The 25,116-nt window shown below is 38.2% G+C and overlaps 1 protein-coding gene across 1 annotated transcript in view; it reads right to left on the bottom strand.

Annotated features, from left to right (window-relative positions):
* LOC107739896 (WD repeat-containing protein 27-like) overlaps positions 1 to 25,116 on the bottom strand; it is a 41,100-nt gene that overhangs the window by 8,770 nt on the left and 7,214 nt on the right. Inside the window, exons 14-24 of the mRNA XM_016552142.1 lie at positions 23,877 to 23,961; positions 23,082 to 23,153; positions 22,877 to 22,980; positions 22,196 to 22,285; positions 21,363 to 21,484; positions 20,097 to 20,230; positions 19,304 to 19,401; positions 18,532 to 18,653; positions 14,692 to 14,789; positions 7,164 to 7,266; positions 4,218 to 4,316 (exon numbers count right to left, since the gene is read on the bottom strand). Of these exons, the coding sequence (XP_016407628.1) occupies positions 4,218 to 4,316; positions 7,164 to 7,266; positions 14,692 to 14,789; positions 18,532 to 18,653; positions 19,304 to 19,401; positions 20,097 to 20,230; positions 21,363 to 21,484; positions 22,196 to 22,285; positions 22,877 to 22,980; positions 23,082 to 23,153; positions 23,877 to 23,961 (1,127 nt within the window). The remainder of the gene's footprint in view (positions 1 to 4,217; positions 4,317 to 7,163; positions 7,267 to 14,691; positions 14,790 to 18,531; positions 18,654 to 19,303; positions 19,402 to 20,096; positions 20,231 to 21,362; positions 21,485 to 22,195; positions 22,286 to 22,876; positions 22,981 to 23,081; positions 23,154 to 23,876; positions 23,962 to 25,116) is intronic.

Raw genomic sequence — 25,116 nt, 5'->3', positions numbered from 1 at the left:
AATAACTAACTAATAGAAATATTATCTATGAAGTAAATAAATTATAGTTAGCTCAGTGTTTCTTGTCCAATGTTGACATTCATCAGAGGGACAAAAACATTTGAAACTTTCTTTAACAGAAGAAAGAAAGTCATTAAGGGTTGCAATTGCTATTCCTTTAAAGTCAGTGTCATTTCCCAAATATAATGTTGCTTCACAGGAAACCCTGTATGTTATTCTGTTCTGACAGCTGCTCATCTCTCAAATATTCCCCATTCCTTATTCGTAAACAGAATGTAGCAGAGATGAGCACACACTTTTTCCACTCTGATAAGGAATGCTCTGTAGACGACAGAGAGTTGAGTTATGGTGCAGAGGTACTGGCACAACAACTAGTGCCGAGAATCCAAAAGGTCTCGGTCTGAGTCCAAGGCGTGACATGGACAGAGTTATACAAAATGATTACGAAATGCTAAAGGCACTGAGCTAAGGCACAGGGATCAGGAAGTCAAGAAGTAAGACAGCCAGAGTGGAGTGCCGAGAATCCAAAAGGTCTCAGTCTGAGTCCAAGGCGTGACATGGACAGAGTTATACAAAATGATTACGAAATGCTAAAGGCATTGAGCTAAGGCACAAGGATCAGGAAGTCAAGAAGTAAGACAGCCAGAGTGGAGTAGATGGGCTATTTTAAAGCCTGGTTCAAAAAACACTATTTGGGGACCTGGTAGTTCATGGTGACCCATACTTGGAATTAGTGCTCTGCATTTAACCCATCCAAAGTGCACACACACAGCAGTGAACACACACACACACCGTGAACACACAGCCGGAGCAGTGGGCAGCCATTTATGCTGCGGCGCCCGGGGAGCAGTTGGGGGTTCGGTGCCTTGCTCAAGGGCACCTCAGTCGTGGTAGTGAAGGTGGGAGAGAGCGCTGTACATCCACTCCCCCCACCTACAACCCCTGCCGGTACGGGACTCGAACCCACAACCTTTGGGTTACGAGTCCGACTCTCTAACCATTAGGCCACAACTTCCACAACCAGTCAAAGGTTCTTTAAAGAACCATCTCTTTCTTACCTTTTTATAATAAGAAGAACCTTCTTTCGCCACGAAGAACCTTTTGTGAAACAGAAAATTTCTTCAGATCTTAAAGGTTCTTTATGGAACCATTTAGACAAAAAGGTTCTTCTATAGCATCGTGAAGCACCTTTATTTTTAAGAGTGTAACAGAAAGTTTGTGCAATATAAAATATGTACCTGTAGATGTTGTACATGTAAAGTATTTGATCTGATTGTTTAAATCACTAGTGTTTGCCTGCCAAAGATGTCACAGCCCTGGGGTTTCAATGCACCAAAGCCCTTAATGGAAAGCACAAAAGTCTTTCAGAAGATAATTCGCTCAAGGGCCAGAGACAAGTTGATATACCGTTGATATACTGACCAGATGATAACCGAGCATTTATTCCCCATCAAAGAAGATCTCCATCTCGATCACGTCTCCCTCTCATGGCCCAGTGAATCAGAGACGTGAGCACACGCTGTGCTCACTCCAGAGTGCTTTATAAATCCCACACATTTGCAATGCATGAATCACACTTTCTCTTGCAAAAACGTCCTGTAGCACTAAACCAAAGAATAAATTTTACAGTCCTGTAAATTACCCTCCCTGCGTTTCACTGTCCAAGGTTACAGCACGTTCGCATCCACCACTGATCAAAAACGGTTACAGTGAGATTGCTAATTTGCAGTTTAAAGACAAGGTCCTGTCATGTTGTTCCAAATCCATATGACTTTTCTAATTTAAATTACAATGAATGGGGAATACAATGAATTATCAGGGAATAACGACTTAAATGTTCATCTATTTGTCATATATTATCTTACTTCAGAAGACTTTGAATGTAGTAGTATATGAGTCGTATGGATTACTTTTATTACTCTTTTATGGTGGTTTTGCATCCTTTTTGAAACCTCAAAGCCTCAGCCCCGATTCATTTTAACTGCATGGAAAAACTTCAACAAAAACTTTCTTTTTTTCCTACATGGACTCCAACAAATGTCTTTGTTTGATTCTCATGTTCACGTAACATTGCGATCTTCCACAAAAGAAGGTCGTACAACCTGAGGGTGGGTAAACTGTTCTTTTAAATATTACTTGAAAGGGAATTTCTTCCTGTCTATTTTTTAAATGCATGCAATTGATCTTATACTTGATTCACAGTCCTCCATACACTCAGGAACACAACACATAATATCTCTAACGCTACTCAAAGAATATACCAAAAGAAAAAAAAAAACCCAGTTCCTTCCTCAAAATGCACCTTTAGCACAGTTGGCGAAAAGGTTCATGTGAATGTGAGAATGAAACAAAGACGTATGCTGGAGTCCATATGACTAAATTCGATATGAGGACTCTGTTTATTAAAACAGCAGTATGATGGCTGTAACAGGCCGGTGTGAGTGATGTGTTGAGTTGTGTTTGAGACCAGGGACTGAGGTGAGGACACACTGGACCGAGCGAGGGGTGTAGAAGCTCGTGCTGTGTCTCACAGTGATCTCCCCACACAAGCTTTGATTTGCTGCTTGAAACCACCCTGTGGAAGCTTTTTCTGTGGATTCATTTAATGGTGAAAGGAAAATGGGGTTCCTCATAGGTCCCACAGTAAGGCAGTGGGACAAAACACACAATGTAAAACATATTCAGCTGCAGTCAACGAGATAGGCTGTAATAAAAGAATCCCATTCAGAAGACGAAGAGATTCTTCTTTTCAATACCTTCATACCTTATGTTACTGTAATCTGTCATATTTAAGATGGAAGAGAATCTATGTGTAATTATACCTTTTGTGGTTAGAAGCAAAGCAAAATTCATGAGCACAAAACAAAAAAACAAGTACACACAAACAATTATAAAATGTACAGAGGGGCTCTGTTCCAAAATCGAGTGAACTGTCCAAAGACATCATAAACACGATCCCAACACAAAGGCTGTATCTGACTGTATCTGGTCATTAAACATACTGATAAAAAATGTATAGCCTGAATGCACTGTAAGTCGCTTTGGATAAAAGCATCTGCTAAATGCATAAATTTAATTAAATTACATTTTAATTTAATTAAACCAAGAATATTTTATTAAGTTTGTCTCCAACACCACGTTGACCAACAGAAAGCTGCTTTGTGGTCTACACTGCTGACAATGGACCTTTATTGCCATAGAAAATTGCATCGAAATTTCGCAAATGTGACCACAACTATTTAAGGCAGGACAGCATGTTTCCTTTTTTGGGGAGGGCAAACCCAGAATGCAAAAAAAGGGCAGAATATAAATTAAAATTGTGTACTGTAATTAAAATGGATTCTTTTACCCTATAGCCTAAAGGGATAGTTCATCCAAAAATGAAAATTTGATGTTTATCTGCTTACCGGGCGGGCATCCAAGGTGTAGGTGACTTTGTTTCTTCAGTAGAACACAAACGGATTTTTTTAAACTCAAACCGTTGCAGTCTGTCAGTCCTATAATGTCAGTGGATGGGAATCATGGCTTTGAGAGTCAAAAAACATACACAAACAAAACCAGATTAAACCCTGCGGCTCGTGATGTTACATTGATGTGTAAAGACACAAAACGATCGGTCTGTGGGTGAACTATCCCTTTAAGGTCAAACATAACTGATATCAATAATGAGTCAAATCTCCCATGCGCTTTGTGTAAAGAGCACTATTTGTGTGGCGTGCTGAGTTGATGCTTATGTACGTAGACCTTCCAAATTAGTCACTTATGTGTTTCCATGACAGTTAGGATGCTGACTTAGAAGTTAGTTGCCTATGTAGGTAATGGTAGCTCACTTGGTTTTGAAACAGTGCTTGATTACAGTGCTTGCAAAGCAGCATTGTATTTATATTTGTTAATTTTTTTTTAATATATATTTGACAGTCTGGTTCAGGAATGTTCTAAATACCTAACCTATTACATTTTTTATTCTTATAATTAAAACCTATAAGTAATTCAGCCCAAAGCTATATGATGATAATGTACACATCGTTTTGTAGATAATTTCAGTCATTCAGGTTGTGTGATCTTCTGTGGTCTTGTTTTCCTATTGCTATTGGCAGACTTAAATAAATGCAACTGGTTACTAAAATGACCTAAAACTTTAACACTAGTCTTTAGCTGCACTGGTATTTCTTCAGTAAAATGAGTTGTTTTAGACTTGTTGTTTAATGAGTTTTTACCTCTGGTTTGGCAGGGTTGAAAGCCACATTCAGGACTGTTTCAGTGTGTCTCGGGAGCTTATGGAGAAAGTTGCTGCTACGTGTGTCATATATATAGGTCTGGAAGAAAGGTTAAAAAACAAAGTTTCAGCACAGCACATGAAACACATATTATTAACATTAATATTAACGAAACTGCTCACCTCATTAAATATTCACACACTTCGTAAAATCATAGAAACCTTCACATACTATTAGCTTCAGCAGACTTCAAAAACAAAAACATTAAAACAACACCAAACTTTTCAACAGTAGTGTAACTGTTCTTTAACATGGATTTATAGCATATTATTTACAGCATTACCAAATGAATGAAAAGATTAATAATGCCATAGATGATTCAGAGAAGATCTACAGTATCTGTCAGTAACATGGATAAACACAGGAGATGAATCTCAGCAGATTGGTTGGATGTCTCCATATGTTTCTTATTCAGGCCTCTTAGGAAATACACTGAGGGTGTTCTGTGGAAGACACAGGTCTCGGTGCCAGAAAGAAGCCAGAGAACGCTAACAGGTTTTTGCAACATCCAATTATGTGTATATTTAAGGCATTTAGCAGATGGCCTTATCTAGAACAACTTACAAATCAACTTCAGCTTGCTTTAGCTTCACATGCAACAGATCGGAGACCCATGAGATCTGCCAACACTGTTTCCAAATAAGATGCATTGCAACAAAGCAACAATTTCTGCCTGAGTCCCGTCGGATTGCATCGGCTGTGGGGATGAAGACGACAACTCCTATGATTCCACACTCAGTCACGGCGTCATCAAACTACGCCTTATTTTGAATACGCGCCCTCTAGGGGCGAAAATTACATATTGTGCCTTTAAAGCTCTTTCCTGTTCAAGTTTTATTCTAACCAGCTACCAACAACGTTTTTGTCAACGTTTGGTTTTATCGTTACTGTGTTTTGCTGGGTAGCTCCGCCCACAGTGAAATCTAATTGGTACAAATGCATTGCTAAAGTTCTCTTACATTCCTCCACTTACTTTTGATCTTAAATGGATAGTTCACCTAAAATTCTATCATCTGTTTCGTAATCATATCATTCCAAATGTGCATGCATTTCTTTCTTCTACTGAACACAAAAGAAGATATTTTGAAAAACGTCTCTTTGGTTTTTTTGACCATACAATCTACTCTCATTGTATGTTTCACAGAAGAAATTCACAACGACAACGACGGTGCATAAATGATGACAGAATTTTTATTTTGGGGTAAACCATCCCCTTCAACTGCTTATGATAAGTAATGGCAACACAGATGTTTAAACGTTTAGGAAAATAGCACAACTTGCCATGTTTTCCATGTCCTCACTCCTAGATGTGGTCAGAATCAATCACTTTTTGTTGATCATACTTGTATTTGTTGCTTATGGCTTAAACATAATGTGGCTTGGAATTAATGCAATAATGGGGTGATGATAAGAGTTCCTTTTCTGTGATTGTCTTGTGAAATATAAAATACATCAACAAATTCATCTGGCTTATAGAAGTCTCAAGACAGCCACAAATAACAGCATAGTAGCTCACTGCTGTTGTCTCCGTTCGGCTTCCAAGAAACTCTGGAAAGCGGGCGGTGCTGTGGAGATCTTCTCAAAACTGTCCTGCTTTACCCAGTGCCGGCGATTAATAACAGCTATCAACACGCACATATTATTCCACTGACTTGAGCAAAGACTAAACACACATACACAAACAGAGCAGAGACGGCAATCCTCCCACATTGGTGGAGCAAATGGTGACATACAGTATATGGAAAAGTAATTGTTCAAAAAGACTAAAAATCTTCATTTCAAAATTTGGATTTTATTATTTTGGATTCAAGAGGAGACAAAATGCAATTTGCTTGTAAATTTAATGACAACAGCACTCAAGATGCATGAACTCCACAATTTTGTGTTTGAAAAATCTGATGATCATGTACTCCAGTGTGATGTGAGAATAAACCAAAGAGCATCTTGTGCTTCAGTGGAACCAAGGACATCTGACCATCTGTATAAAAACATTCATATAATAAATTTAATTTGAAACTATTCAAACTGTGTTCAATTGACCAAGAAATAGTGCCTTAGTAATCTTTTCTGTGAAAACCTAAATCTAGGTCATTCATAAGCGTTCGCATGAGACAAAACCCACTATTGCGAGTCATTTTTCATGAAATTGAGTAACATCCACAGTTTATTTTGAAGGCCACTGGGACAAAAGCTCTGTAAAAGATACTTTTTTCTAAGATCTCTTTTAACAACAGAACACCATGAAAGCATGGATATCTCGATGTTTTCCTCATATGAGCGAATTGTTTTGACAATTCTGGCAAAAAGCACAAGACATGGAGGAGCTCAGCAGTAAATGTGATGCAGCTGCTGGATATGATAAGACATACTCAGAGAGGGAGAATTAAAGAGGTCAACGGAAAAAAGTGGTCCAGCGAAACAGAGATGATTGTAGGTTCCTCTCAAGATCCCCCTCTAGATAGCGTTTGTGGTGTGAATTTAATGCACTGTTTAATGCAGTCTTTCCAATCTATCTATCTATCTATCTATCTGAAGAAAAAAAACCCTGTTCTTACCTATAATGTGAGAAATGTATTCAGCAGTCCTGAAAGGCGTTTTTATTACCACTGTCAAGATCCACAGGCTCACACTGGGCCAGAACAGGATTATCTGATTAACAACTATTCTGTACATTCTGTACAATGCTTGTAAAATTATGAAGGTGCTATGAATTATTGGCCTTATGAATTCTATTACACCTTGTGCTCATCGTGACACCGTAAAACACTCCACTAAAACAAGGAGAAGCTATTCTCAATAAACACAGGGAGAGGATGAGCTGAAAGAAACAGAGACAAGGCTTACAGGACGTTGTAGCAGGAGATGTATTGCTGTAAATCTACTCACAGAATGGTCCTCTGAGCCAGTAGCTATGAAGCGACCGCAGGGTGAGAAGGCCGCAGTGCAATGGTGACAGCGGTTAACATGGCTCTCATAGCGGCGAACACACCTGACAGAGATGGACAGAAAGAAAGATACTATAGTTAGGTTTTGTGAATAATTCTTGAATGTGTCTAATTTACATTTTTTTTTTTTGGCTACCTAAACTTGTTTTCAGACACTTTGTGAATAATATGCAAGGGTTTGACATTAAATACCAATGCTAAAGTGACTCAACTTTGCCCTTTATGCTTTAATTCAAATATTTATCCATTAGAATCCTCTTCTTTGTCTGATAAGCAGCTGGAAAATGCATTCACCTAGACTAAATGACATACAGTATAAATGACTAGTACCAAATTTGGACTTGTTTGTGTTGTACACATTCACAACATTCACATTTGACTCAACACTCAGGAAAGTCAAGTCTTTGGCATGAAAAACAAAAGGGCCATCAGTTCTTAAAAAATCAGCTTTTCATTTCCAGGGCTAATTTTGGCATTCTCTGTAGACATCACCTCCTTTAGTATGTAAATATTCATCAAGCAGACACTACTCATCCAAAGCAACATACAGAACCATCTTCTGAAACACTGTGATGGCTAAGAAGACATCAATTATGTCTTCACAAAGGTGCTATCAAACAGTCAGGATCCATGTTTCATCAGACTCCAATGTGTTCCAGAGGGACTATGTACACTAATGTGGGAAGCAACTTTAGAAAGCACATGAGACTATGCTTCACTCCATTACTCCCATGCATGATGGGGATTGTGTTTTCAATTGCTAGACCATATTTCCCCGCATTCTTCTAGTTTATTCTTAATGATGAAGATAACTTTACATACTTGGAAAAGCTTCAAGTGAAAAGAAATATAAAGCCATTGTAAAACAAATGCTGAATTCAATCTCAGCAGAGCCTCTTTTAAAACTTCTCCAGAGGTTTGAGTGCTCCATAAAGCTCTGAATGCAGAATTTCAAGTGGCTAAGTAGGGGCCAAAAGTGATGTCTAGAGGGGATATGTGCACAATATTTGTTTTTTATCAAACCTTTGATTAAACCTTCAAAATACGAGTGTTATATTAGGAAGAAAGAAATACTAAACTCGGTTAAGGTATTTAACTGACAATTATTTGGCAAGGCAAGCTACAGCCTTATCATGGAATATGGGTTTAAAAATAAAGCATATAATGACTACAATATAATCAGTTATTAATATTTTATTGTTTTGGATTATAACAGCCATTCTACTGCGCATTACTCATTACTATACACACACACATAAGCCAATCATTGACCTACAGTCCACAATGATCCATTTTAAAAACTGAATTTGTTAATAAGTACTATATAGATTTAGAAGCCAATCACGAAAGATGCACAACTTTGTGGATCATTGTGTGTGTTGTTTGGATAACAACATGGAATTCAAACAAACATATGCTCAATCATTGAAAATTTAGGGTGTCTGCACTTTGAGCATCCAAGTGCTATTTTAAAATCCACAGAGGAGAAATTACCCGTAGTGCTTAACCCTAACCGGTTTACAAATATTAACTATGATGTGTGCCTAATGAGATCATTACACAATTAAGAAAGTAACAAAACAGGCATATAAAGTGATTTAATGCTAGCCATAGCATTTAGCCCACCTCCTATCATCAGCCTTTATGGAACAGCACAACCATATAGTAAATGAACTCTTTTAATAAGACTGCATAGACTGCCAAAGCATGCTGTTTCTGCCCATACAATAAAAACAAAACAAACAAATAAACAAAAAACCTGGCATAGACACAAGCAGACAACTCAAGAGATATTAATATAAAGTTCAAAATATATTGCACTGCAACAGGAAAAGAAAAACATCATGGAGCAGCTTGCCTGAGGTTCTTGCTCATCACATTAGTGGATGTGGTTGTTGTGTTCAGACTGATTGCTTTGCATGCCTTTATGAATCTAGGGTGCTTTTCTGAGGGTTTGGGTTTTGATTCACATCCTATGCAAGCCAGGTTAATCTGCTTCTCATTACCAGAAAAGATTATGCTTTAAAAGAAAGCATAAACAAATTTATTGTGTAAAGCCCACATATTTTCTTCGCATTTAGTCAACCACCAGAACGGAAACAAACAGCATGCCTACCGGAGAACCACCAGACTCTGCAAGCCTGCAGACACCTTTAAAAATCAGAATGAAAATAAACTGTTGTATTATGCAATGGCAAAATTCAGCTAAGAAAATCTATAGATATCGCATAAGCTGTGGTGTGAAATGCAAACTGTGTGGTTACTGTGAATTACTTTACAATTATATCTAATTTGATAATAAGAGCAAAAAATAGTTCACTTGAATGACTATAAACAAGCTGTCTGAGGACATTGCTAAGGTGGCTGCTGATTGAACTGTTTGGAGTCAATCCCAAAAAGAATAAATTCTCTGATTCTGAGGCAACAGTCGATTTTAAAGGTCAAAGGCTGCGTTCCACTCCACTAGACACGCACTTGCGAACTTCCCTAAGCACTTTCCCTCGGGGGAATCCCCACTGCCATTTTGAAGTGCATTCCATGGGGAAGTTGTGGCCTAATGGTTAGAGAGTCGGACTCGTAACACAAAGGTTGCGAGTTCGAGTCTCAGGTCCGGCAGGTGGGGGGAGTGAATGTACAGCTCTCTCTTCCACCTTCAATACCGCGACTGAGGTGCCCTTGAGCAAGGCACCGAACCCCCAACTGCTCCCCGGGTGCCGCAGCATAAATGGCTGCCCACTGCTCCGGGTGTGTGTTCACGGTGTGTGTGTGATCACTGCTGTGTGTGTGCACTTAGGATGGGTTAAATGCAGAGCACTAATTCCTAGTATGGGTAACCATACTTGGCCACATGTCACGTCACTCACTCACTTCGTGAAATGAACGAGGTAAGTTTATATGGACAGCCCCTCGACCCTGTCGAGCCTCGACCGAGGGAGCGAGTCTGCTTCATATGCACACTTCAGGCCACTCCACAGACCACAATGCAACAAGATTATGACGTCATCGCAGATTGCTTTAATGTATCCCCACCCAAAACAACTCTATAATACATAAAATATATGGATTTGTAAAGAAAAATGTCGGAGGATTTCGATATAAGTAAGAGGAGACTGGTTTTCCTTTGCTAAAGTAAGGAAACTTTGTTTCCTTTGCTCCTGCATTTCTCAAGAGGCGCGTGCACGACGCCTATGTCTTACGTCATCCGCCTGAACGTCTTTCGAGTACCACAGTCAGCGGAAGTGAGAAGAAAAGTGTTTATTACGTTTGAAATATGGCCTTTATTCACCCCCCGGAGCCGTGTGAGGGACGTTTTATTACGGATGAGCGCACTTTATTTCACGTCTTCTGAACTGTTGACAACAAACACCCGCTTACCCCCATTGAAAGGCTTGGAGGGGCCAAAACGAGTGAACTGGATTCGCTACAGGAGGCCTTTATTCACCCCCCGGAACCGTGTGAGGGACGATTTATTACGGATGCGTGCACTTTATTTCCCGTCTTCTGAACTGTTGACAACAAACCCCCGCTTACCCCCATTGAAAGGCTTGGAGGGGCCAAAACGAGTGAACGAGACGGAGGGAAGTTTGCGAGTGAAGGGCATAAAAAAAATGGACTGGAACGCAGCCAATGACATACATCCGAGTGAACGAGACAGAGGGAAGTTTGTGAGTGAAGGGCATAAAAAAATGGACTGGAACGCAGCCAAAGTTGTTCATATTTGTTCACTTGTTGATTCTTTCTGTTGGTTACATCATTATACCAATGACTAAAGGGTTAGTTCACCGAAAAATGAAAATTAGTCTGTGTTTTACTCACCCTCGAAGCATCCTAGGTGTATGTGACTTTCTTTTTTCAGACGAATCCAATCGGAGTTATATTAAAAATTGTCCTGGCCGCTCCAAGCCTTTCAATGGGGGTAAGCGGGTGTTTGTTGTCAACAGTTCAGAAGACATGAAATAAAGTGCGCGCATCTGTAATAAAACGTCCCTCACACGGCTCTGGGGCATGAATAAAGGCCTCCTGTAGCAAATCCATGCGTTTTCGTAAGAAAAATATCCATATTTCAAACGTAATAAACACTTTTCTATCACTTCCGCCATCTGTTATACATGGAAGGCTTTCTGGCGGATGATGTAGGAGGTCGGCGTTGCGTGATTACTGACGAGCGCGGAGAGAGAACAAAACGCCGTTCACGAATTAGAAGCACAAAACAAGGATTTGTAAAGAAAAGGATTCCGATATAAGTAAGAGGAGACTGGTTTTCCTTTGCTAAAGTAAGGAAACTTTGTTTCCTTTGCTCCTGCATTTCTCAGAGGCGCGACGCCTACGTCTTACGTCATCCGCCTGAACGTCTTCCGAGTACCACAGTCAGCGCAAGTGAGAAAAAAGTGTTTATTACGTTTGAAATATGGATATTTATCTTACAAAAACGCATGGATTCGCTACAGGAGGCCTTTACTCACCCCTTGGAGCCGTGTGAGGGACGTTTTATTACGGATGAGCGCACTTTATTTCACGTCTTCTGAACTGTTGACAACAAACACCCGCTTACCCCCATTGAAAGGCTTGGAGGGGCCAGGACAATTTTTAATATAACTCCGATTGGATTCGTCTGAAAGAAGAAAGTCACATACACCTAGGATGCTTCGAGGGTGAGTAAAACACAGGCAAATTTTTATTTTTGGGTTAACTAACCCTTAATTATATAATGTAAAAAATTATTGCTCCAATTAGCTATCACAACTTAAAAGTCTAGGCATTAGAATAACGTTCCTGGATTTAACTTGTTGAGATAGCTCAAACATCCAAGTTGCCGTTTAAAACAACTTCAGATTTCAAGTTGACTAAACTTAAAATTTTAAGGCACTAGCACAAATTAACTAATAAATCACTAAAGCTTTAAAAAACACAGCATCTATGAAAGAAAGAAATTAAAGATGTACAAACACTAAAAAAAACTTTACAGTGTGTAATCAGGGGCCCACCAGCGGTGCCCTGACCTCCTGTGCAGCTGAAGACAGTGATGTCTTTAGGAAGCATCTCAGGGTCTGTTGCCAGTATTTCTCATACATAATTAAAAATCCACAGGGCTGCTGCTTCCCTCTTAGCCTGAAGCATTTTAATTGTGATATGCAAAACATATAGTCCCAGAACAGGCAGAGAAGGGTGATAGAAAATGAGCTGATGTTCCATAAGTCTTCCAGAGCTCCTTGGCCTTTGCCTGAAGGTTTTGTCTTGGCCTGTGGAATGATGTCACTTGTGCTTTAAATGAAGTCAGGGAGGAGATAAAGCCATTTCATGTGCTTGAAGTCACTGTCAAAGAGCCAGCCATTGGAAAAATGGAAAAATACACATAAAATGGCCTGAGCCGAAAGGTTCTCATTGCCAGACCTCAGTTTGTCAATGACTGCACTGCAGGCAAATGATGTCACTAATTTTCACATATGCTCCCGTCCATATTTCCTGTGTTTGACCTGCATTTATCTTTAGTATTCTGTCTTAAGTGTTTTTCATGATTTCCTTTCTTTGACAGTTTTCCTTTCTCTTTTCCACTGGAACTAATCCTTCAGACAAGTGAAAAAATATGCTGTCCTGCAAGGTTGTTTCGGCCAGTCACTGTAATGATGCCATTTTTCTGTCACTAAAGAGTGATCGGTCACATGGTTTTTATAGCTAATGTAACATTCCGTGGTCCCATGAGCAAAGATGGCAAGGGCGTGCGGCAGCAGAAAAACTGCCACTGAGACGAATGGGAAAGCTTTCTCTAGATATTATAGACCTCCTTGGGGAGGAAACTGTCAGTTGTGAAACTTACAGTATGTTTACATAATATATCGAACTTTATTTTAAAGCAGAGAATTCATGCTTCGTTGAAGCTGTTCATTTCTGCAGGGATGGATGAGGTTGTTAAATGCTCCTGACCAGAACTTGACCTGGAACTCGGTGCAAATATTTATCAAGGCAAGTATAAGGGATTTGACACTTTCTGGAGTTTAAAAGTAGGAGCAGAAAGATCTCCAAGCATAATAGGATGCAGGATGTATTCGTATAGAAGCAATTCACACCATTTCAAAAAGTGAGGGAATAAAAGAAGGGTAAGATATATTTCATCCATTCCTTCTGCTGCCCTTATAAGGTAAATGAAACTAAATGGAGAGGTTCAGGTGCAGAATATCTATATAGACATCAAACATCACTAAGTTCATAGAAAAATATGTTCAGAGTCTGAAACTTTCCACTCAGATTCCTGTACCTGTAGTTGCCGTCTCTGTTCTAGTTTTGTTTCTCCTTTCATAGGAGGATAGACGGGTCCAAAATTATTTTTCCACCCTGATGCGTTTACAGAGTGTTCTTAAAGGAATAGTTCACTCAGAAATGAAAATCTGTCATCATTATTCTCCCTAGTTTGTTTCCAAAGCCGTGTGACTTTCTTTCTTCTGTAGAACATAAAGAGATGAGTTTTTTTAAAAGAATATCCTGGCCACTGTTTTCCAAATAATGAAAAAGCCATACACATACACACAAAAATATAATGCATCACAAATGATGACAAATACATTTTTGGACAAACGTTTACTTTAAAGAACACTCTGTAAACACGTCAAGTTGAAAAAAACATTTTGTACTAATCTGCCGTCCTATGAAGAAAGAAACAAAACCAGAACAGAGACAGAAACTACAGGTACAAGAATATGTGCTGAAAAGTTCCAGACTCATCAAGAGGGTGAACAGATGATCTTCAGCAGATTTCAAATGATAAACGGATAAGAAAACATGTTCACCTTCTCCTTGAATTATACAAGCACTAAATTAATTCTGAACTAGAACTAATTGAATTACGATTCAATTTAGAATTTATTAGCAGGTTTATTTTTCAAATCCCTTTGGTGTTGGTGTCTATTTATCTATATATTTGACATGGTCTTGGTCTGTGTAGATCTGTGTAGATCAGCGAGGGACTGTGAAAGAACGGTTACTGTTGGGTCAACTGCAGAGAAGGAATTCTTTCCAAAGCCCTTTTGGCTGAGGTTCGGCCAAGGCTCAGCTTTGAGAGAATCTGGAAATTTTGGATTCTTAGTTTAAATGATAAATGTATCTTTCTGACTGGACCTAATCCTGGTTGTTCTTAACAATCTTAAGGGCATTATGTAATGGTAGTCTCCCACAAGCCTATAAACACCCTGGGATTACACCGTTATTCACTTTTCTGAAGGACAGGTTATCAGTGCTTTAGTGAGGTGAGAGCTTGAAAATGTATGCTAGGCTGAAAAAACATAACTTAAGCATCATAAAGTATGTAGAAGACCATTGCAGCTAACTAAATCATACCAATATTGAAATCTTTATCAAAAGATAATTAGCATCAAGTAACTATTTCATATTCAACATTTAGGTCTGTAAATGGATTTTTTTTTTTTGCAGTCTTGCCCTCTAAAGGTCTCAGAAAGCCCAGAGATCAAAGGATCTACCTTGCAGTGCGCAGGTCCCACAACTTCAGACCATCTGTTATAGCGCTGCTCAGGAACAGACTGTACGATTCCAAGGCCTGTGTACAGAACGGGGATCCCTGTAATGATGGAAACAAAGGAAAGAGTCACACCAAAAGAAACTGGCACAATAAAAGGAAATCAAAGATCCTTAATAGGGAAACATTGGCAAACCTGCTAATAACTAATAAGGACATCAACACCTACAAAAGATACTAAAGGACAGATGTTCATTGTCTTATAAAAGCATCTAATTACTCTGATATTTACAGAGAATATTGCAGCTGTTTTAAGTTTTACTTGTCATATAATCACTCTATGAGCTGCAAGATCAGGTCAGTCTTTAAATATCTGTAAGATTTTCAAATGTTTTTGAAAAAAGTATTTTATGCTCACCAAGGCTGCATTTACTGATAATGCAGTGGCAGAAATTTTAATTTTGTGAAATATTATTACGATTTATAATTTCGATTTCAAAATCTGAAAAGCTGAATATTTAGCACCAATTACTCCAGTCTTTAGTGTCACATGATCCTTTAGAAATCATGCTAATATGCTGATTTGGTGCTTAAGAAAGATTTCTTAATTATTTTCGTGCTGCTTAGAGGGCCAATCTCATGTTAATCTTGAGTACCTATAGAGTAGTATTGCATCCTTCAAATCTCCAAAAATCTCCGTCTTTAGATTTATCAGATTTATAAAAGGCAGATACAACTGCTTCTCTCCGAAAAAAGGCGTGCCATGGGTGGAGATAAAGAGTCACAAGCACATGCAGCTTTTGCGTAGCAATCGTCTGCAAGCTGTGGCATCAACATAAATAAAACGGGGACAAAAACTTTATTGACTTAAATTAACTGTGGCTAACGAATTAACAAATAAAGCATGTTGATGGGTGTGCTCTTGCTCATGGCTCTGGTTGATGTGTGCGCGCACTCTTCCTGGAGAAGTGCCAATACAAGGAATTCCGCCCTTTATGACATCATACAGGGCCATACTCTGAAAAAAAATTCCGAAATGTATGCGAACCCTGAAGGAGTGTATTTGGCACAGAAATACCCCATCATATGTCCAACTCATTTTTTGAAACTTTGGCCATGTTTAGCATGAGAATCCAACTCTTTAACAGTGTAAATAAGTCAGATTGCATGAAATAGCATTAGACCCTCCCCTTTAATGTTTTTGTGGAAAATACCAATCATATTATTAACAAATCATACTAACCCCAAACATTAATGTACCTGAATTGCAAGAAAGATGAGCGTAACATTTATTTGGTCTAAAGTATCTCATTCATATAAAATATAATAATAAATAAATAGGTATTTAGTTATCAAAGCTGTTGACCGGCCATAGAAGAGACACAAATTTGGTGGGAGATTGCAAACAATCTGCACGTGCGTGCTGAAAGTGTGCAGACTTTCCAGAACTGAAGTTATACCAAAAAGCCAAAAAAGTCCACAGAATGGAAATGTTTGTCACACATTGTGGAAGACCGATGAAACCATCTCTCTCACCCTAACACAAATACAGATGGTTTAAGGTATCCTGCATGGCTACTCACACACAATTAGACATTCATTAGAAATATTCTCAATGAATGTGGCTTTAGAAAGTGGAACATGTTGCCCACGGTGGAGAATGCAGAGTAGCTGAGAAGAGAAAAGGTTTGTTGTAAGCTCATTCACAGCTGGCAAGAATTCCCAGTGATCAGCTCTCTTGATCCCTCTATAGGCGTCTCTAATGCGTGGGCTTCTTGTTGGAGGATCCCACATGTACGTAAGAGCCAGGTTGTGCTATTGTGAAGAGATCAGACTCACAAGTACAGCAGACAATGTGTAGCGTGACTGGAGGCTGGTATGCTGGTATGGAAAGTGGCCGCTCTGGGAAAGTGGGAGAGTGCCTGCTAGCTAAAGCCATTATACTGTGTTAGATCAGTTAATCCAGTCCACTGTCCTCTTGTGTACCCAACTAATCTCAGCTGACCCTCTCAAACTGGGAAGAATCTGAATAATCAAAACACGTGATACACTGCTCACGTCATACAAGTAAAGACTTTCAGTAAAGACTTACATTGTTACAAAGAATGCTGAAAAAATGTAGCATGGTTTCCCCAAAAATATATTTAGCAGCACAACCATTTTGTTTTGCGACCACCAAATCTTCCCATTAGAATAATAAGAATGATGTAAAAAAAATAGATAAATAAATAGATAGATATAAATGTATAAATACAAAATATATAAACTATTTATAAACATACAATTTAAATATATTTAACAAAAATTTTAAATGATGATTTAAACTGTATTTTTGATCAAATAAATGTAACCTCGATCAGCATAAGAGACTTAAATGCACTTTCAGATGGATGGAGTGCAATGGCCATGTCGGTCCAACACAGTTTGACAGATGCAAAAGGACAGTATACAGACATTTGCAAGACATCACCCTCTACAGATGGAATGTGCTTACCCAAGATGCTTGGCTTAAGTCAGATCTTCCCTCAATTTATTTCATGTATCCATCCAAATCTGCAAACCTGAGGGATTTAGAGCAAGATACTCTGCAAGATAAATGGGACACGCAAGACCTACAACTTAGACCCACCTTGGAAAACCTCACACAACTGTGGTTTGGATTGTCCCAACTAAAATGGTGAACTTTTATCCTTCACAGAAGAAGGCATCATATCTTGCATAACGTTCAGAGAGGCCTTATATAATGGGAGGATGGGAGTGCCAAACTGCAGAGAAAATTAGGTTTGGACAGTGGATTTGTTAAGCAACTCCAACACAAGCTGAATCCGTTCTTTTGCTTTCCCTTCGTTTAAGGTTGCCGCATATTAAAGTTGAGGTTAAACTTGGATATTCAGAACAATATACTTCTTCCTGACTACACTGAACTCTTGTTCAAAGCAGCCTGAATAAACTAATATCTGGGAGCGGATAGTAGTATTAGTACTCTATGGGCCCCTTTTCCCCTCAGTATGGTTTCCCAGCAAAAAAAAAAAAAACTCATACAATCAGCTTCATTAACTATAATTATCTTTAAGATGTAGGCTCAGTCAGTATTTCCTTGGTATTGTTTCTGAAAGTGACTTCATCATTGTTGCCATGGATATGAGGTTAACCCAAGAGCAAAGTGAGTCAGAAACAAAGCGCCTTAATTTGGGTTTACAACAAACCCAGAGCATAGTCCAGCCTCACAATAAAAATACATACACTACCCACAAACAATTTAAGTGGTTTGTAATTCCAATTTTAGTGATGTAGCTCAAGGGTCACCACCAGTATTGAGTTGTGTGCACCTTGTAAATGACCACTGAGGTCAGAAAATTCTGAGTGAAAACAGCACTGGTCTCTCTGCAGCATGAGTGGCACAGCATTGTTTTTAAAATGGTGAAGACAGTCACGATTAAACAAGTGTGAGGGGCTGGAGTAAAAGGTTGGTTGTGAATATTTGCCATTAATATAATAAAGACTGCCATTCAAAAATACAGTAAAAACAGTTAAATTTTTCCTCCTGTGAAACACTCAAAAACTTTTTTTTTGTGTGCTGCTGTTCAAAGTTTGGGGTCAGTAAAATGGTTTAATGTTCTCGAAAGAAGTCTCTTATGCTCACCAAGGCTGCATTTATTTGATCACAAATTCTGTTTGAATATATTTTAAAATGTAATTTATTCCTGTAATGGCAATGCTGAATTTCAGCAGCCATCCATCAGGAGCAAAGGTGGGAATCCACTGGTCTACATAGAACATCAGTCCCTTATTTCGAAAGAGCAAGAAACATCCTGGCTGACATCATGTGGTCTCATTCTCTTACCTTGTTCTGGGTGAGGTGGTGGACAGCTCGACTGTGGGCATCAGGGATCTGAGTGGCCACACAGCCCTGGTTCATATCAAACACCTGGATGGTGCGGTCAGCGCCAGCAGCCAAGACGATATCTGACACACTGCGGTTAAAGAGATACACTGAACTTACACTTCAGTTTGCGTCCTGTCATCTTGAATAAAATCCAATAGTGTTATATAACAAATAACTTTTACAGCCTACCAATGAGATTACCCTCTACATTACATTATACTCTGTAAAAGATAAAAAACTATAACAAAGTTACACAGGAAAATCTTATTATTTAGCTCATGTGTTCCACTGCATGTGTTGCCAAATCACAGACTTCACAGCCAAATTCAGAACATTTATTGCTTAATAAATTACATGTAAAACATTTAATAAGGATTAAAGATGAAGACATAGCTGGATATTAGACAGATATGAATCATTTACAGTACCAATCAAAGGTTTGCACACTTGACTGAATTTGATTATCAAGAGCTTAAAAACCTTTCGATTTAAAATCTTAAATGCTTTAAATTCACGTTGTTCACAGATACAAAAGTCTGTGAGTTAATTTATGTTATAGGTATACAAAACGTTGAAAGTGCAAAATATTCAGAATGAGCCAGTGTGTTATTTATAGACAAAGACAAGATTAAAATTTAACAGGAAAATATTGTATTGTTCATGTACTGATTCCCTCAGCTATTGTTGAATTGTACAAAGCCAAAAGGCTAAGTCAGGTATTTTAGGATACAGGAGTAGAAGTCATTGATGGCTGACATTGAAGTGATGTCCGTTCCTGACTTCATGTTGAATTTACTGGTCAATTTGGACTTGCTTCTTTGCTTATACCTGTGATTACATGAAGAGGGAAATAAAATTAAGCACATTCCATAAATAAAGATTCTGAACTTATTTCTGAATTGTTTCTATGGATTATGACAAAGCATTGCAGTCAAAGCTGTGTGGACATGAACCTGATGTGTAAAATACAAACGGACCATTTTACAGAAATATGGCAAAAAAGGAAAACGCAGACTATCTGTGTGTAGAGATTTTGTACCACCTTACATAACGCTGAAACATAATGGTTTTGTGCACATAATTATTCTCTGTAAAAGGGATAGAAGATGTTCCAACATAAACAGAATATGATGTGCAATATCTGGCTCATGTCTCCTATGTATCTCTTCCAGGAATTCCCCAACACGTGTGTTTAGATATACAGTATAAAGACTGGGATTCTTCTCTGATTCTTTAGAAATGATGCACAGATTCTTCACTGACAAATGCTCACCCCTCTAGCACAGACATACATATTGTATTTCACCACGACAAAAATATATATAGAAATTCTACACATCTTTCTGCCTTAGAATATGAAGTATGTGGTTGTTATATTAAACCAGGTCAGACACTCTAAAATCTGATAGCCTGGCATACTCCCAGTTTTTACAAGCCCTCGAAACTGAACCTTTCTTTTGGCAGAAGGTCACCAACACCCTGCGTTTATTGTTACTTGCTCAATGTCCATTAACTGCTTGTACCTCTTGATGTCATCTCTTGTGGTGTCCAGATGGTAAAGGTACAGCAATAGATTTGATCCTGACGCCAACAGTAAAAACTTGTCCAGGTAATAAAACTGAGCACTTCTGATGGGCTTTGCAAACTGGTCATCTCCCTGGAGAACCATGAAGTTAAACAAACAGTGCATAAACAGACAGTCAGTAAGTCACATCAACACTGCATTTTATTAATAGCCCTTAAATAAGTGCTAAGTGCATTCATGTCACAGCACATAAAATATAGCACCATATCAGCTCAAAATATCACAATCTCAGTCATTCCCTCTGTTTACCAAAGATAGAGTGTGAAGAGATAAATGTGGATAGAGGAATGTTGTTTTTCTGTCTGGATAATGAGACTTATGAAAGTCAATGAGAGACAATTTGGTGAGTGGAATATGAGTGCTACTGGATATTTAATGTACTTACTCAATGCAAGTGAATGTATGTAGCTTCTAGCTTCATAAATTAATGCATTTTTGCCTTCCAAAATGTGTGCAATTACAGTGTGTGTTCTATTATCATCTTTACCACATTAGAGTAAACTGTCTGCTTTTATTATGCTACTTTTGAATTATTATTTATTATTCTTACTGCTTATGCTACCAGCCAAACCTTGACCCTTTGTCTGCAGTGAGCTGGCCAAACATTTGTCTGCGTTTGCATGCTTACTTGAGTATATTTCTGGCCAAAATGTCTAAAATGTTTTTATACTCCGCTTTCAACATGAAGTAGCCCTGTTTATTATTGCAGACCCAGGATTTTCTCTTTAATATAAATGACACAAACACTGATGCATTGAGTCATATTTGGCTCCAGATACACACACACAGATGCACAGGTCTAGGAGGCTGGGTGGGAAGACACCAGAGAGAGACTCTGAGCCAGAATGTGACTGAAGAAAACTGATTTGAATGAACTTCAGTTGTGTTGGGGATTCTGGGAAAGAGGGAAATTTGGGTTTAGAGAGGTCTGCAAGTGTTTAGAGCACTGATGTGCTGACCAGGGGCCTGCACAGATGCCTTTGACGTTCCAACAGAGGAATGCTGCCAAGAGAAACACTTCCCGCAGGCGTACGCATTCAAATGCAAATTAATTTTTGAATCTTAAAACTTTTCTTCACATACTTGCTTGTTGGTTCACTCTGAGCTGGACTTGACGAGGTACTGCAAAAGCTCAGAGCTAATATCAATTAAATTGCTCATGTCAGTGCAAGGACTGTATTTGGTTCAACTGTTGATACGTTACCATGGTCAGAACAGGTTCCGAAGCATTCGCGGTCCAGATGCAAAGGGTGGGGTCCTCAGAGGTACTTAAAAACCACCGTTTACTGTGACTCCAGCATACAGTGTTCACAGCCTTACTGTGACCTGCAACCAGAAAACAGAGCCATAGTTTTGACCCCAAAATTGATGATCACTTTGCAAGGGACCCCCTACGATAAAAATACATTTATAGGCAACTGTATAATATTATAAAATATTAAATAAGATTAAGATGTTGTATAAGACTAATTTATACTGTGTGAAAAAATATATATAAAGCCTGATATTATGAAAACCACAAAATCTAAATCTGTAAATTCAGTATTCCATAATGGCCAGAATTTGAATTTAGTGCATTCCTGCCTAAAACTCGCAACAAAAGCATATGAGGAGAGTTACAGACAGTTGCTAGCCCCCACTGTTTTCCATAGTATGGAAAAAAATACTATGGAAGTCAATAGGGACCAGAAACTCTTTGGTTACCCACATTCTTCAAAATATCTTCTTTTGTGTTCAGCAGAAGAATGAAGAGAAGAACTTTTTTGTTCTTCACTTAGAAGTTCGAAATGAAGAACAAAAAAGAACATCACTGTGAGTATATCAGAGAATCTATTTCAAGGACAGGAAGGGCCTCCAAAAGTCAGAATTCCCCAACTGTCAGTTTCAGCTGTCAGTGTCAGGTGCTGTCAGAATTGCATGTAAAAATTTGAATACTGATCCAATTCCTTTGTGCCACTCAGTCAGGAAATGAAAATAAGAGACAAGCAAAGGAATTTTACAAAAATAAACACTACAGATTTGAAGCTCTCCCACTACCTGTATAGACAGCTGGGTTGCTGGTGAGTGAAGAGTTATACAACAAAACAGAACCATCTCCAAGACCACACGCAATCTGCTTTCCATTTCCTAGACACAAAAAGAGAAAGTTAACAGACAAAAACGATGGAATAATTAGTTCAAAAATGATGTTCCTAAGGCAAAAGTCTAAAATAACAACTATAGCACTAAGCACTCTTAAAAACAGGCGTACACAACTTTATTGTGTTTAACTCCAGGAGTCTACTTTGCTGCTGGTGCTACAGTATGGAGACTTTATGTGAGACCACAGGAGAACCGAAAATGCAAATAATCAATAGGCAAATTACTGTTAGACATGGCTATTAAATGCTGTTGATTGCGCATAAATCTGGTAAAGAAACTGTTTGCTATGCAATGTTAAGCCAATGAAATTACAGCAGGATACTACAGTGCTACAGGGGTGCACTTTGTGTAAAAAATGTGACCATATGTAACAAAAAAATAGTTTTAGATATATTTAAAATTGTATTAAATGCATTTGACCTTTTAATGTATTATTATTTGTTATTTATATTTATAATTTATATATATTAAAAAAGTCCTATAGTGTGACCATTTGTTGCCCATTTTCTGGTTGCACAGTACAAAGAAATTTCACATGTTTAAAGCCTAGTGTGATCATTGTACCATTATACTGACCTGAGAACTGTAGAGAGCTGGTTGGAGTTGTAGAAACTGTCAAATGAGCGTAAGGCATACTTGGTGCTTCAAAATGGGATGGATACTCACTTAAGAGGCCTTTCCTGTTGAAAAACAGTGCATAGATTTCAGCACAAGCTACAATGGTCTTATTCAGTACTACTGCATTCTTGAGACTCTGTACTGAAACTGACAGAATACTTACGTATTTGTGCTAGTTGTTGAGGCAGAGTTGCTTTTCTTCTTAACACTGGTCTTTGGTCTAAACATTGTCCTACTATAAAAGAGATATATGTTAAATCTAATAATCTAATTCCTGAAAAATCCAAGAGAACATATCCTAGTTTGTCATAGACAAGATATTTGAGTTGGCCACAAGCAGATGCAGCGACAACATTTGTGATGTGCCTTAAAATGATTGCCATTCTACTAAGACAGACCACAGAAACCTTAAAGACATCATGAAGGTCCCTTTGTGCCTTCACTACATAATATTGAGGCAAATAATCTTATGGCAAAAAAGCCTTTCAGTAATGTGAGTCTAAGCAGGCCTGTAGGCTCCATGGAAACAGAATTAAACAGTGTTTAAATGAATATTATGCTAGTGACCTCAGATTAAACTCCAAAGTTACAGCATGGAAGATATTAGGTGTGAGCACAATTAGTGTCATTTACTTTAAGTCATGTTTAAAAAGGCTACCAGAACACAGCCTGAGTAATCGTTTCTATAGAATGAGCTTCTTCGCCTATTAATTTAGTTTATTTGACATATGCAGCATTCCATAAATGTCTAACCCTCTCATTACATACACTGAATGGATTAATTTCTGCTTGTTTGCACACAACCTGCATAATGTCACTGCCACACATTTAACTCACCAGTTTCTCCAATTGTCAAAGCCTGAAACCATGTGAACCATATAAATGTAAACCCGAAACCATAAAGCCTGTCAAACTGCTGACCCTAAAATGCTTTTCTCTGTGTGGTCTACTGACTTACTGAGGAGCTGTATTGTATCCTGATGACTTCACTTGCATGTGAAAAACCAAAGCCTGATCCTTTACACTCTTCTGACAGCTCACACCTGGAAGACAAAAAGAAAACAGGTCAGTCACATAATTAAGCTCTCCCTGTATGTAGTCTGAACATTACTCGTCTATCATAATTGTATACCACTAACACTATAATTTAAAATTAGCTTGATACAATAATATCAGTTACAATACTACACACTCAAGTAACCGTTTTGCTGATAATACACCAAGCTTATTTCAAATTATAGTGTAAGTGGCATACAATTATGATATTTTCTGCATCGCTATTTTCATGACTCTCATATCACTGTCTAGAGTTTCTTTCTGCTCACATAATGAAATCATTTCAACTCAAACCAATATTTCATGCCCATATATTTATTTGGTAAAGCTTGATACTGTACAATCAGCTGGTCATTATTATAAAATATACCCTTTCAGGATCCACACGACCTGATTGACATTTATTTTTCAATACTGAGCTGCTGACTGTACATTATAACTTTTTAAGAGTTATTGACATGAAATGTATACAAATAAGAACTTCTTCAAATAGATAGTCATATTACAGTAAAGATGTTATATGATACAACCTGAAGAAATGACATTTTTCCGAGTTTCCTTCACTTCAGTGAGCTCATTTTTTCCAGCTCCATTAAAACTAATGCACATGTTTCCAAAAACGGTTCCCCCGTCAACCACAGACTAAATGTATATTCTGAAAAGTGGCTAATAAATGCAACTACTTCCTAAAGCAAGGGTGTCCACTCCTGCTCCAACACACTTGCCTGAAGGTTTCTAGTAGCCCTGAAAATGTTGATTAGCTGGTTCAGGTATCTTTAATTAGGACTGGAGCTAAACTCTGCAAAATAGTGACCCTCCAAGAGCAGGACTGGACACATCACATCTGTAAAATCAGTAAAGTTCATCATTATGCGATTTATGTATGAGGTTTGAACTCAGTGCTCGTCTTTCGGTTTTGCTGTTTTCTTAGGAAATGCTTCCAAACAACTTAAACTATTTACAAATAAAAGATACCAGACTTGAAGCAAGACTGGGCCAAGAACCTTTTGTGAGAGCTGCCTAAATTCCACCATATATTGAGCACAATCATTATTGTAATTACTTTAATAATACTAAAACAAATTAGTGCTGGTGCTACAAATAGAATCATTATATGTGAAATCTTAAAAAAAAAAAAAAAA

This window comes from Sinocyclocheilus rhinocerous, unplaced genomic scaffold (genome assembly GCF_001515625.1).
Source record: "Sinocyclocheilus rhinocerous isolate Xijiao unplaced genomic scaffold, SAMN03320098_v1.1 scaffold1156, whole genome shotgun sequence".
Taxonomy (NCBI): domain Eukaryota; kingdom Metazoa; phylum Chordata; class Actinopteri; order Cypriniformes; family Cyprinidae; genus Sinocyclocheilus; species Sinocyclocheilus rhinocerous.
This window is presented reverse-complemented; position numbering and strand designations above follow the sequence as displayed.